Genomic DNA, 14,542 nt, shown 5'->3' on the forward strand with positions numbered 1-14,542 from the left:
AGAACGATTCACTTCACAACCAATGGAAAGAGAACACCTCCATATGTACAAAACAGCTGTAATGAATAATTGGTCAATTTGTCTTTACATTACACTTGTTACTCAATCACCTCTCTCATATGTAGGAACTTTGATTATTTTTTCATAAAATGAAGTTATTTCAGCAGTTCATAAAAGAGTCAATTTAGAATGTAGAAGATTTTAAAAATATTTGGTGTACACCATTTCATAATACCTTATAAATTTCATAATACATACCCGAAAAACGTGGATTTTGTTAGTGTGTGTCCCTATTTTTAGCGCATTTCTGAATAAAATCTTGACATTACTGAAGGATATCTGGCTATAGCCTTGTAGAATATATTTAATGACACATAAAGAAATTAACTAAGACATTCTTCCACTTTTTGAATTTTTGAGCAATTTAAAGTGAGGATATCTATATAGGGGAGTAAAGTACTTTTTCACTTGGAGCATGAAGGAAAGATCTAATATAGATCTAATATATAATTAAACGTGGTATAAAGCTCTTCTTATTTTGAAGAACCTCCAATAAAGCTGCCTCTTGACTTATGGAAGTTCCATTCCGTACCTCTCAGTCAGTTATAATTGTTTTACAAGTTAAAGGTGTGCAGATTGCAGAAGGCAACATGAATATTAAAAAAACTTGGACGGATATTTGAGCAACATACTGCTGCTAAGAATTACTCTTTGATGGTGTTAAAGAAAATTTTAACTGGGTGAATGATGATGGCTACCTTGTATTTCTCAGAATTTGACTCTGAGTAATATGATCATGGCATCGGACCCTGATGAGAGAGGCACCACACCAGACCTCATTTTCATCAAACAGTAGTTGTGTGAAAAATTAAGCAACAAAGACAAATGTTCAGCCAAAGTTAGCATTGTGGTAGCCCTCAGGTAATTGAATGACTTTTCTTGTTATAGTTGAATAAGATAGATCTATAAAATAACTATTTCCCTATAAAACATTGATTCTTGTAGTGCATTGTAATCTCTATTGAAATGTTATCATTTAATAGTTAGCTCTTTCTTGTACTCGTAAACGCCTGATTTTCTAAGCTTTGCCCCCAGCGTGTACTGTCTTGTTAAGAAGTCATAGTTCATTATCCAATTGTATTGATTTGTTGTTAATTCAGTTGTCACATGAATGAGCTTGAAGCTCATTAATGACTCTGGGAAAAGAAACACTTGTGAAATTCATGATAATTCATAGCAAACATACAGAGGAGACCATGGAGCTTATAAAAAGAGAATCGAACATTTTTTTGAAGTCATTCAAAATGGCGTGGCCTATTCCAATTTGCAAAGCACCTGCCACTGCATTCCTTTCTGCATTACTGATAATTTGTTCAAATGTAAACGGACATGACAGCATGAGAGAAGCTGAAAATTATCCACCACTATGGGATAATGTTCCGAACTCACTGGCTGGTTTTGTTACCATCCATAACAAAACGGTTATTAATCCTTGGAATTATCTGGAACGAATGGGAATGTATAAAATACTTCTGAGTGTCACAGCTAAGTACATGGAAAGTTTTGGACCCAGGAATACAGGAAATGTGTTGTGGGGTCTGCCACTGCAACATGGATGGCAGTTTAACACAGGTATGAGATTAATTAAATGTGTTCATGATATAACCCTGTGCAAAATTCATGTCATTCTGAGCACTGCAAATGGACTGTACAGGAACAAATGTTATTTAAAAGTACAATTATATATAAACATGATAATACCAGGATAATAGTCTTAAATCTAAATGCAATTTGCATACTGTCCACGCATACGGTTTGGAGTACTGTTGACTACTATCCATCACCAGCAGGAATCACTTTTTTCCGTGGTTCTGAAAACGCTCATAAGAATGATTTGGGATCTTGAGGCTTTGTATAGGACATTCTTTTGCCCTGAGGGATGTCTGGATTTGTATTATGCATTTGAAAAATGTCTTGTGCTTTTTGCCACTCATCCTTTTCCTCATCTTTATTTTGTCATTGAGATTTTCCACAGACACTGAGTGCATTTAGTTTGGTCCAGGCCCAGGAGTTGTTGACAATGTTGCATTTTTTTAATGTTGTTTTTCTGCATGTCCTAGAAGCACTCGCGAACTCATGCACATATAAAAATAAGAACAAAAGTACTGCCTCAAACCTACTCTGGCAGTCAATAAATCCAATATTTGATTCCCTCACTTAACATGAATCTATCCACTTCTGCCTTCTGTTTCTCATGCATCTGCCCTGACTGAGGTGGATGAAGACATTCTGATTTGGGAGGCTGAAATCTGGCTTCCAAATTGTATGGCCAAACCAAAGAAGTTGATATCAGAAGTGCATAGTCTCGACGTTTGCGGAACCTGCTTATGAGAATTCAATGATATTGGTGCATCTGTCCTTTCACTTGATATTTTAGATTTTCTACAAGCAGCATTGTTGGTAAGACTCCAGTATGTTGAGGTGCCTCCTGTACACTGACAATGTTTCAGCCCTGTAATGTAAGGAAGAGGCCATGAGCTTGTGATAAATCATGACTTTTGTTTCAATTTTGTAGTTGTGATCTCCAAACACCCACTTTCACATGTGTTCACTTTCTGAGAAAGGTAATTATCAAGTTATTGGAAGAGTTCCGCATTTTCCAAGCATTAATTATGAAATCTAACAAATGGGCTGGGGTGTATGCATTTGAATTTGTTGATGGAAGACTTTGATTTTCTGAATGTTGAATATGTGCCCCATCTTCACATATGCCTCAGCATATATGGCGATGATTTTCTGGAGATCAGCTCCAACACATCACTGACCATCAAGCCCAGGGACAACCTGGTTCAAATGAAGAGTGCAGCATGACATGCCAGCAGCAATATCAGGAGTCCCTAAAAATGAGGCGTCAACCTAGTGAAGCTACTACACAGGACCCTTTGTGTGACAAACAGCATATGGAGCAAGTGATACATTGTGCTAAGAAATTCTACAACCCACAAATGAGATCTAAGCCCTGCAGTCCTGCTATATTTAGTCATGGATGATTGTGGACAATCAAACAATTCACTGGAGGAAAAGGAGGCAAATATTATCATGATAGGCAAGCCCAGCTCATCAGTACAAGCGATAAGGCTGAAGCATTTGCAATAATCTTTGTTCAGAAGTCCCAAGTGTATATTCCATCTTGGCATCTTCTGGAGGTCTAAGCATTACAGATGTTTAGCCAATTTGGTCCATTCCATGTCTTATCAGTAAACCCCTGAAAGCAATGCATGTCAGCAAAAGTACTGAAGGCATGCTCCACAACATTCTATGTCCCTAGGCAAACCATTCCAGTATAGCTACAACACGGGTATCTACCCAGAAATGTGAATAAAAAGGCCTGAACTCAAAAGGTGATGTGAGATTCAATATCCTTGACTTCAAGACCACATTCAACCTAATGAGGCACCTAGAAGCCCAAGTAAAACAAAGGCCAATGGGAATTGCAGGAGATAGAGAACTGAACTCTAGTTGGAATCATACCAATTACAAAGGATGATGGTTGTGGTTGTTGGAGTTCAGTCAGCTCAAACCCAAGACATCTCTGCAGGAGTCCCTCAGGATGGTGTCCTAGGTCTAACTGTCTTCAGATGCTTCAGCAACGGCCTTTCACCCATCATAATGTGAGAAGTAGAAGTGTCTGCTGATGATGACACAGTGTTCAGTGCCATTTGCAATGTTGCAGATACTGAATCAGCCAATGTTAAAATGCAGTAGGCCCTGGACTCATAAGTGGAAAATAACATTTATACCACAGATGTCAGACAAAAATCAATTCTAATAAGAGAGATTCTATCCACTGACCTTGGGTATTTCTATCGCTGAATTCTGCACTGTCAAAATCCTGGGCACTGCTGTTGATGAGGAACAAAATGGACTTGCCTGATAAATAATGTGACTAGAAGTGCAGATCAGAGGCTAGGAATCCTGCAGCAAGTAACCCATCCACTGACTCCCCAAATCCTGTCCATCATCTACAAGGCACAAATCATAAGTCTGATGGAATCCTCCCCAATTGCCTGGATGAGTGCAGCTCCAACAACAGTCAATAAGCTTAGACCATGCAAGAGAAAGCAACCACTTAACTGGCACTTTGTCCAATATTACACCTCATCCAATACCTCCGTCACTAATGCTCAACAGCAGCAGTATGTATCACTCACAAGATGCACTGCAGGAATTCACCATTAGCCAGCACCTTCCATACCCATTACCACTTACATCTTGAAGGACAAGAGCATTGATGCAAATGAACATCACCACCTGCAAGTTCCCTTTTCAACCATATGCCATCCATTCTTTCACCATCACTGAGTCAAAATCCTCCCCAACAATATTGTGGGTGTACCTACGCCAAATAGACTGCAGTAGTTCAAGTAGACTGCTCACCACCACGATCAGAAGTCCCTATATTACTGGTGAATCATCACTTTTTTGGAGATCATTGTCTGAAGTCAGATGGTTTTAGATTTTAATTGGAGTCATCAGAGTCATAGATTCATATAGCATGAAAATGGACCCTTTGGTCCATGCTAAATATATAATCCCAACCTAAACTAGCCCCACCTGCCTGCTCCTGGCCCATACCCCTCCAAACCTTTCCTATTCAAGTATCTATCCAAATGTCTTTTAAACATTGTAATTATACCCATATCCATCACCTCCTCAAGAAGTTCATTCCACAAGTGAACCACCGTCTGTGTAAAAAAATTGCCTCTAATGTCTTTTTAAAATCTCTCTTCTCTCACCATAAAAATGTGCCTCCTACTCTTGAAATTCCCCATCCTAGGGGAAAGACAACTACCATAGTGCTATCTTTACCTCCTTATTTTATAAATTTCTAGTAGGTCACCTTTCAACCTCCTACACTCCAGTGAAAAAAAAGCCCCAGCTTATCCAGTTTTTCTTTATAACTCAAATCTTCCATCCCGACAACATTCTGATAAAATTTCTGAACACCCTCCAGCTTGATAATAACATTTGATAAATAGAGTTGCAGTCCACCAGGGTGCTAGTCACAAAGAATGGTGACGAATTTTGGAGTACACCCATAGATGAGTAGAACTTGCTGGAGTGCCACATAATTTACAGATTTAAAGGCCTTGCTTAAGTTGAAAAAAAAAACACATAAAGAATTTAATGTTGTCTGCAAGATTTTTGTGTCATTGGCAAGATGTGAAAATCAAGTTTGCTGTGACCATTGATAGCGTGAACCCACCTTGAGATTTAGAGGGTTGCTGCCCAGTATGTGTAATGAGTCTGTTCAGAATACTTTTTAAATCATTTGTGGGATGTGGGCGTCACTGGCTGGGCAGCATTTATTGCCAGTCCCCAGTTGCCCTTGAGAGGGTGGTGATGAGTTGCCTTCATGTCGACATATAATGTTCTTAGGGAAGGAATTCCAGGATTTTGACCCAGCGACAATGAAGGAACACTGATACATTTCCAAGTTAGGATGGTGAGTGGTTTGGAGTGAAACTTGAATGTGATAGTGTTCTCATATATGCTCTGCCCTTGTCATTCTAGATGGAAGTGGTCATTGGAAGGTGCTGTCTGAGGATGTTTGGCAGTACATCTTGTAAATAGTACAGACTACTACTAGTGAGCATCAGTGGTAGAGGGAGTGGATGTTTGTGGATGTGGTGCCAATCAAGCAGGCTGCTTTGTCTTGGATGGTGCTAAGATTCTTGAGTGTTGGTGGAAGTGCACTCATCCAGACAAATATTCCATCACACTCCTGACTTGTGTTTTGTCAATGATGGACAGGTTTTGGGGAATCAGGAGATGAGTTACTTACCACAGTATTCCTAGTCTCTTGTAGCTGCTGTGGTGACACCAGTGAGCACTGGTCAATTGTAACCCCAAGGATGTTGACAGTGGGGAATTCAGTGATGGTAACACCATTGATTCACAAGGAATGGTGGTTAATTTGTCTCTTATTGGTGATGGTCATAATTTGGCATTTGTGTGGCATGAATGTTATGTGCCACTAGTCAGCCCAAGCCTGGATATTGTCCAGATCTTGTTGCATTTGAACATTGACTACTTCAGTATATGACGAGTCATGATTGGTGCTGAAGATTGCAGAATCATCAATGATCATTCTAAATTCTGACCTTATGATGGAGGGAAGGTTATTGATGAAGTAGTTGAAGATGTTTGGGCCCTGCAGACCACCCTGAGGATCTCCTGCAGAGATGTCCTGGAGCTGAAATGACTGACCTCCAACAACCATGACCATCTTCCTATGTGCTAGGTATGATTCCAACCAGTGGAGAGTTTGGCAACTGACACCTATTGATTCCAGTTTTGCTAGGGCTCCTTAATGCCACAGTTGTTCAAATGCAGCCTTGATGCCAAGGGCTGTCACTCTCACCTCACCTCTGAAATTCAGCTCTTTTGTCCATTTTTGAACCAACAGTTTAATGAGGTCAGGAACTGAGTGGTCCTGGTGGAACCCAAACTGGGCGTCACTGAGCAGGTGCTGCTTGATAGCACAGTTGATGACACCTTCCATCACTTTACTGATGATCAAGAACAGACTGATGATGCAGTAATTGTCTGGGTTGGATTTGTCCTGCTTTTTATGTACAGGATGTACCTGGGCAGTATTCCATGCTATTGGATAGATGCCAGTGTTGTAACTGTACTGGAAGAGCTTGGATAGGGGAGTGGCAAGTTCTGGAGCACAAGTATTCAGCACTTTTGCCGGAATGTTGTCAGAGCTGATTCCATTTCCAGTCTCCAGTGTCCCCAAACATTTCTTGATATCATGTGGAGTAAATTGAATTGGCTGAAGACTGGTATCTATAATGCTAGGAATCACTGGAGTAAGCTGAGATGGCTCATCACTCAACACTTCTAGCTGAAGATTGCTGCAAATGTTTCTGTCTTATATTTTGCGCTGATATGCCAGGCTCTTCCATCATTAAAGATGGGGACAATTGATGGACCAAATGGCCTGCTTCCACGCTGTAGGGATGCTATGATTCTATGATTTGTGCAGTCTCCTCCTCCAGTGAGTTGTTTGATTGTCCACCACCACTCACAAATAGATGTGGCAGGACTGCAGAGCTTAGATCTTATCTGTTGGTTGTGAGATCACTTAGCTCTAGCACTTGCTGCTTATGATGTCTGGCATGCAAGTAATTCTGTTTCATAGCTTCACCAGGTTGACACTTCATTTTCAGGTATGCCTGGTGCTGAACCTGCATGCCCTCCTGTACTCTCTGTTGAACCAGGATTGATCCCATGGCTTGATCATGTGGTTACAGATTATGCTAGACTACAATTCTGCTGCTGCAGATGGCCCACAGCACCTCATGGATGCCCAGCGATGAGCAATTTAGCATGACCATGCACATCTTTGGCTCATGGGGGTAAACTGAAGCACCCGGAGGAAACCCAAGCAAATACAAAGATAATGTGAAATTGCATACAGACAGTCACCCGAGGCTGGAATTGAACCCAGGTCCCTAGCTCTGTGAGGCAGCATTGCTAACCACTGAGCTACCATGTGGAATATCATGAAAGCAGGACTTCATCTCCACGTGACTGTGCAGTGGTCATTCTTAAAGATACTGTTATGGATAGATTAATCTTCAGCTGGCAGTTTGGTGAAGCTGAGGTAAAGTTGTTTTCCCCTCTTGCTAGTTCCCTCACCTGCTGCAGACTCTGTTGAGCCGCTATATCTTTAAGGTCTCTACCAGCTCAATCAGTAATGCTGCTGCTGAGCCACTCATGGTGATGGACATTGAAATCCCCCAAGCAGAGTACATTTTGTGCCCTTACAATCCTCAGTCTATATAATGATATTTCCTGCAATGAAGAGCAGGAAGATGTCTGTAATTTTTCACAGAGGGATTTGTTCTTTCTTGAAGATTGTTACAACTTTGAACATTGTTCAGAACATCTTCTTCATTCCAAATTTGTAGGATGAGAGCACGGCTATGTAATGTTAGTTCCTCACTCTGTATTTAATTATTTCCCCAAGGATTCCATTGCCTCAGGTGCTTTGTTGTTCTTCACTTATCTGATGGCTTTCATCACCCCATTAGGCAGTTGTTAAGATCTGAGCTCATCTCTAACTGAGTGCTGAGGGTTGCAATTGAAAATCAACAGTGAATTCTTGATTTAAAAGGTCTTAAAAGGCTCCCTACAATAGGTGTTGACATTTTCCTTTTCCATGATCTGATTTCCCACATCCTTAGATCTCAGAAGAGATGAACCTGGAGTGCTCAGACCGTAAATGATCTTTGTAGCAGTAAAGGTGCCACAGATATCATTCATGTAAGCATGATGTAACATTTCCTTTGCCATGTCTACTCACCATCTGTTCCTCATGTTACAGGTACTCCTTTGTTACTCTCTGTCTTTGTTAGCAAACTACTTTTTTTCTTGCTTTATGAAAGGCTTACATTTTGAAGTGTTAGAAGTCTAATTAGTGGGGTGTCTGGATTCACTAAAGGCACCATTCTTGTCCTTTCCAATGATCAAATAGATAAGCAAATGCACACATACTTCATCAAAAATAAAAATACTAAATAAATGTATGGGATATTTCTAAATGGAGACTCTTGCAATACCGTAGCACTGTCCTTACCTCTGGAACAGAAGGCCTACATCTTTTGCCCCATCTACAACAGAGGTGTGACATAATACATCTGAACTGATTGATTAAAAATATCTGTGAGATTTCTGCTTTCTTTTTGTTTTTTAATGATCCTAAATGTAGCATAAACTCTGGTGTCTCAGATCAACAAACCTAAGATTTATGAGAATCCCTGAAATTGTTCACTAATAAAATTCTCTCTCTCCTCCCTCTGAATAAATCTTTTGCCCTGATTTGTGCTACCCAGATTCCATCAGGAATCCAGCATGTGAAGAATATTGATCACCATTTCTCATTCTACCTGTCTGTATATTAACACTTAAGGCAACATATCAGCATGCTATGTTTCTCGTTTGTTATTTTTATTTGGTGTTCACTATATTTCTGTGGCAACATATCAGCATGCTATGTTTCTCGTTTGTTATTTTTATTTGGTGTTCACTATATTTCTGTGGCTAGGTGGGTTTGTCTGGTTAGTTTCCTAAAAATGTTGTGGACAAACTGAAGGTCAACGCTGATGCTATTCCTTTATGGTCCGATTTCATCCAAGTTAGAGCATTTACTATTTAACAAGAATGATGTTGATTTCAAAAAGCTATTAAATAATAGTTTCTTTGTTTCTAATTACATAGCAACACTTTGAATCATTCAGACCTCCTTTGCAACTTAGCAATTGGAGTAATATTTACTAAATTTGAAACAAACACAAAATTTGCTAGAAAATCTCAGCAGAATAGAAGAGTCTGAAGAAGAGTCATACTGGACTCAAAACTTTAAGTGTCTATCTCTCTCTCTGCAGATGTAGCCAGATCTACTGAGATTTTTCTGTGTCTGTTTCAGATTTCCAGCATCCACAGTATTTTGCTTTAATTTACTAAATTTGTTTGGCCTGCCAATGAAAATGTGAAACCATTCATTGCAACACAAAGTACTTGTAGGAAAGTATTTAGATAAATCCAATCTAACCACAGAACCGCTGCAACAGAGGTTCACTGAACACCAAATAAAAATTACAAAGGAACAACATAGCATAGTGATATATTCCTCTTAGGTGTTAATATACAGACAGGTAGGATGAGAAATGGTGCTCAGAATTCTTCACATGCTGAATTCCCAATGGAATCTGAGTAACAACAAATCAGGTCAAAAGACTTATTGATAGGGAGAAGAGAGGGAATTTTGTTCGTGAACAATAGAACATAGAACATAGAAGAATACAGCGCAGTACAGGCCCTTCGGCCCTCGATGTTGCGCCGATCAAAGCCCACCTAACCTACACTAACCCACTATCCTCCATATACCTATCCAATGCCCGCTTAAATACCCATAAAGAGGGAGAGTCCACCACTGCTACTGGCAGGGCATTCCATGAACTTACGACTCGCTGAGTGAAGAACCTACCCCTAACATCAGTCTCAGTCTCAGGGGTTCTCATATATCTTGTAACAAATAGTTTCAAAGCAGAAGTGACAGACTTAAGAAGAGTTTGTCAGCCTTTGTATAAAATGTTGCAAAGGGAACATGAACAAAAAAACAGCAATTATTTAAAAGCAAAAACTCACAAATTTGGGAATATGTTCTTATTATCATTGCAATCAGTTTGTTAAAACATTTATTTGATTTCTGAGAGGTTTTGAATATCGTTTTGTTGCAATGACCCTAATAATATTAACTGAGATGTAGAATTGGATAATAGTATATTGGTGAGCATAACTAATTTGTCTTGTTATTCTAGGTAGATTAGCAGATCCATCTGATGCAACGTCTTGTGGTCAGCAAACTGGTGACCCACTATGTATTTCAACAACAAGTTGGTGGTCCTGTGAGTAGTAACATTTCTTGAATTAACGAAAGTGTATAAAATTGTTTTTATCACACTCCTCGACTATATTTTTCAAATATAATTCAAACTAACTGCACTGCAGGAATCAATTAAGAACCAGCTAAAGTTAATTAATAAACTAGTCAAAGTAGTTCGCTCTTTGCAGTGCCAATTTGTTGAATGTTTACAATAACCCAGTAAGGTGAGATGTTTCATTACAAAGACAGAACTGAGGGGAGGCGAAGGCAGCAGCAAGTTTACAAAGAGCGGGGAGAGGCTGTCTTGTACTACTTGGTCTATTTCTCTCATATCCCTGCCCTTGTCACTCCAGTGGAAAGAGCATAATTGGAGAAAAATCTAATATGAAATCACACGGAAGCAGGTAGGTGACGGGTCAGAATAGGATAGAATTAATTTTATTGTCACATGTAATCAAGTGAGTACAGTGAAGAGTTTTCAAGTTGCCACTTATGGCACCATCTTAGATACAAAGATACCTAGGTACAGATTCTTAAGTACAATTTCTTAGGGGAAAAATATTAGAAAAGCAAATAACTAAAAAGTCTAGCATTATAGATCATAGGATAAATTAGAAAAATAAAGAAATAAAAAGTTCAGAATAACAGTCCTTTCAACCCAGTCTACACCAGCACCTACCCTTTAGGCTGTGCTGGGCCTTGATTCCAGACTTTGCCAGGTTCTACTTTGAGGCTTTTGAGGCAGAGAGAGACCGCTCTGCAATCATTCTGAGACCAGAAGTCGACGCTGAGGCCACTCCAAGCTGTTGAAGTACTGGCATTATGGGCCACCAAGAGACTGCCATGTTGGGCTGCTGAGAGACCGCCACATCACGCTGGGCTGAAAGACCACTGTGCCGCTTCCACGCTGAGGCCAAGAATCCGAGTCTGAATTGAGGCTGGGAGTTCATGACATTGCCAAGAAGAAAGAAGGAAAAATGCACAAAAGAGAAAAAAAGAGAAAAAAAAGGGAAAGAAATGGATGGAGGGGACGAACTCTGGTACCACCGCCACCTTGGATCATGGAACTTGGCTGTTTGGCAAGTATCTGGTAATTGATTAAGGTATATTTTACTCCAAAGACTTAAAAGAATACTAGAGCTAAGGTAAAGGAAGTAAATAAAAATACAGGAAACTAAAGATTGAATAAAGTAATTAAATAGTTAATTAAAATGAATTATAGCTTTTAGGAAAGATGATGTGTCACATGTGCAGCAAGTGGGAACGTCTGGATTCCAATGTAATCCATGGCAAACATAGCTGCAGTAGGTGTTTGCACCCCAAGTATGGCCCAGAGTTTATGAACTGTAGGCTGGACTGAAAACTCACTGAAACATTAGGAGGTGTTGAAATTAGATGGACACCTTATCCTCGGAAGCAGTCAGACCCCTTAGCATATGGTTTTCTGCTTGTCACTGATCAGGGATAGAAAAATGTGACTGTGTGTGAGGCACATACGGGAACAGAGGAGGTGGAGAAACCTCAGCCTTTGCAATTGTCCAACCCATCTGAAGTAGTTTTGGCTTGCTTGGATGAGAGTGGGGGCTGCAGGGTGTATATATTAACTAACAATGGTGCCATAGTGCAGGAAGCCATTCAAGTGGAGGCAGCAAAAAGGGATCTAGTGGTAGCAGGGACAATCAGAGATTGACATTTCCCAGTGGAAAAGACCGAGAGTTTGGTATTGCCTGCAACATGCCAGAGTTAAGGAAATCTGCACAGGACTGGAGAGGAAATTACAATAGGAAGGAGATGATCCAGTTGTTATGGTCCAGGTGGTACCAATGACAGGACAAGGAAAAGGTTCTGCATAGGTGGTATGAGGGGCTCAGCACAAGATGAAAGAGCTACACCTCAGCGGTAGTAATTTCCAGATTGTTACTGAATTATGAGCAATTGACATCAGGCAAATAAGATTCAAGAAATGACAGTATGGCCCAAAGATTAGTGTGAAGAAGTAGGTTCTGGTGCATTGGGCCCTGACACCGTTACTGGAAAAATAAACGCCAGTAACATTAGAAGGATGTACATCTGGGTTGAGCTGGGACCATTGTTCTATTGAGCTACATCATTAGGAAAGTAGAAAGGAAACTAAATGGAAGGGGCAAGAGATCAAATTTAGGCATATGTGGTAAATCCAAGTGTAAAGATAGGGCAGGAGAGAAAGTATTTATGTGCAAAATGACAAACAGCCAAGAAGAAATAGAGTACATCATCTGATAAGACTAGAGGTTACAAAATAATAAAGGACAAAATTTAAGGCTCTTTTATATTACATTCATATAACATGCATATAATATTCAAAACAATATGGACCACTTGCACAAATAGAAGCAAATAAGTATGATCTGAAAGCCTTTACTGAGACATGGCTGCAAGGTAAGATAGATTCAGATCTGAACATTGAATGTTACAAGATATTTGGGAAAGATACAAGCAAGGAAAAAGTAGAGGAATGGCTCTGTTATTTAGTCATGGCATTAGCAAATTAATGAGAACTATCTAAGTTCAAGCAACTAGGTTGTAGAAGTAACTTAGGTAGAGATGAGAAACGATAAGGGCAAGGAGTAACTTGTAGGTGTGATGTTCATGCTCCTTAACAGTAACTACATGGTAGGATGAAATATAAAGGAAGAAATAGTGGGAGCCTGTCAAGAAACTAATGCAATAATCATGGGGACGTATTATCTACATATAGACTGGAACAATCAAATGGGCAAAGGTAGCCTAGATGTGAAGTTCAGGATAATTTCCTGGGGGAGCACTACCCCACCTCATTTTCATTTTTGCTTAATGCTCCTAAATGTTGAATACCTTTTACACATTCAGTCCAGGGTGTGGCACATCTTCATAATGGCAGTTAAAGCTTTATTTTTATAAGTGGCATCAATTCATCCATATTGTTGCTAATGTTGCACATATTTAGTAACTAGGTCATGTACAGTGCCTCTCATGTGGTATTTGGGAATTGTGGTCACTTCATGTGACTAATATGAATATATGAGCAGGAGCTACTTCTGGATATAGGAGCCTGACTTCTTGGTTTTTGAACTCAAATTGCGGCTGATGTCATTGTGGTGCACCAAAAGTCTGAGTTGGATGGATTGCACATCCAGAAAGTGGTCACTTTCTAGGTTTACTACATGTAGGTAGATAGGAAATGGATGACTGCTAGACAGTCAAGACAATCAGACAGCTAGTGCAAGAGTTGCCAATGTCCCACTCAAGGATGGTGTTCCATCTGGATACTGTAAAGAGCAATGGTTCCTCAGTGTTAAATATTCCTGATTGCAAGATGTTCAGGTAAGATAGGAAAGGAAGATTTCAGGCAGAGTGGCAGTCTTGGTTAAGGAAAACATTGCAGTACTGGGCAAAGAGGACGTCTCAGAGGGCTTAAGGGCTGAATTAATTACACTAGAACTGAGGAACAAGGAGAATGCAGTTTATAGACCACCAACTCATGCAAAGAACGTAGAGGGATAAATCTGCAAATAAATTACAAGGCGGTGCAAGAATTATAGACTAATTATAATGTAGGACTTATTACTTAATAGAAGAGGACTTAGTTAATAATGGCAATGCTAAGGGAAGAGAGGATCATGCATTCTTAGATAATGTCTAGGAGAATTTTCTACAGCAGTATGTGTCCAGTCCAGCAAGAAAGGAGGAACTGCTAGACCTGGTTCTTGGGAACAAGTAACTAGGAAAGCTAATGGAATATAATCACTTATTACAAGCAGAGAGTTGGCAGGTTACGATTCAGTTTACAGAGCACTGGGAGACCACACTGAGTATACTGTGCAATGTATTAGTCACCATATTTGAGAAGCAATGTAAATATATTGGAGGCAATTTAGAGAAGGTTTACCAAACTAATACCTGGAATGGGAAGATTGTATTGTGAGGAAAGGTTGGACAGGCTAGAATTTCAACCCCTGGAGTTGAGAAGCGTAACCAGATAAACCCAATCCAGCCACAGTACTACTGCAGCTTCATTGAAATACATAACTTCCTGAGGGGTTTTGACATGGATGAAGTGGAAAG

General features: G+C 39.8%; 1 protein-coding gene across 1 annotated transcript in view; it reads left to right on the plus strand.

Annotated features, from left to right (window-relative positions):
• Positions 1-14,542, plus strand: part of leg1.1 (liver-enriched gene 1, tandem duplicate 1) — a 59,799-nt gene that overhangs the window by 25,289 nt on the left and 19,968 nt on the right. The window contains exon 2 of the mRNA XM_072549039.1: positions 10,395-10,481. Within this exon, the coding sequence (XP_072405140.1) occupies positions 10,395-10,481 (87 nt within the window). The remainder of the gene's footprint in view (positions 1-10,394; positions 10,482-14,542) is intronic.

Source organism: Chiloscyllium punctatum, chromosome 3 (assembly GCF_047496795.1).
Source record: "Chiloscyllium punctatum isolate Juve2018m chromosome 3, sChiPun1.3, whole genome shotgun sequence".
NCBI lineage: Eukaryota > Metazoa > Chordata > Chondrichthyes > Orectolobiformes > Hemiscylliidae > Chiloscyllium > Chiloscyllium punctatum.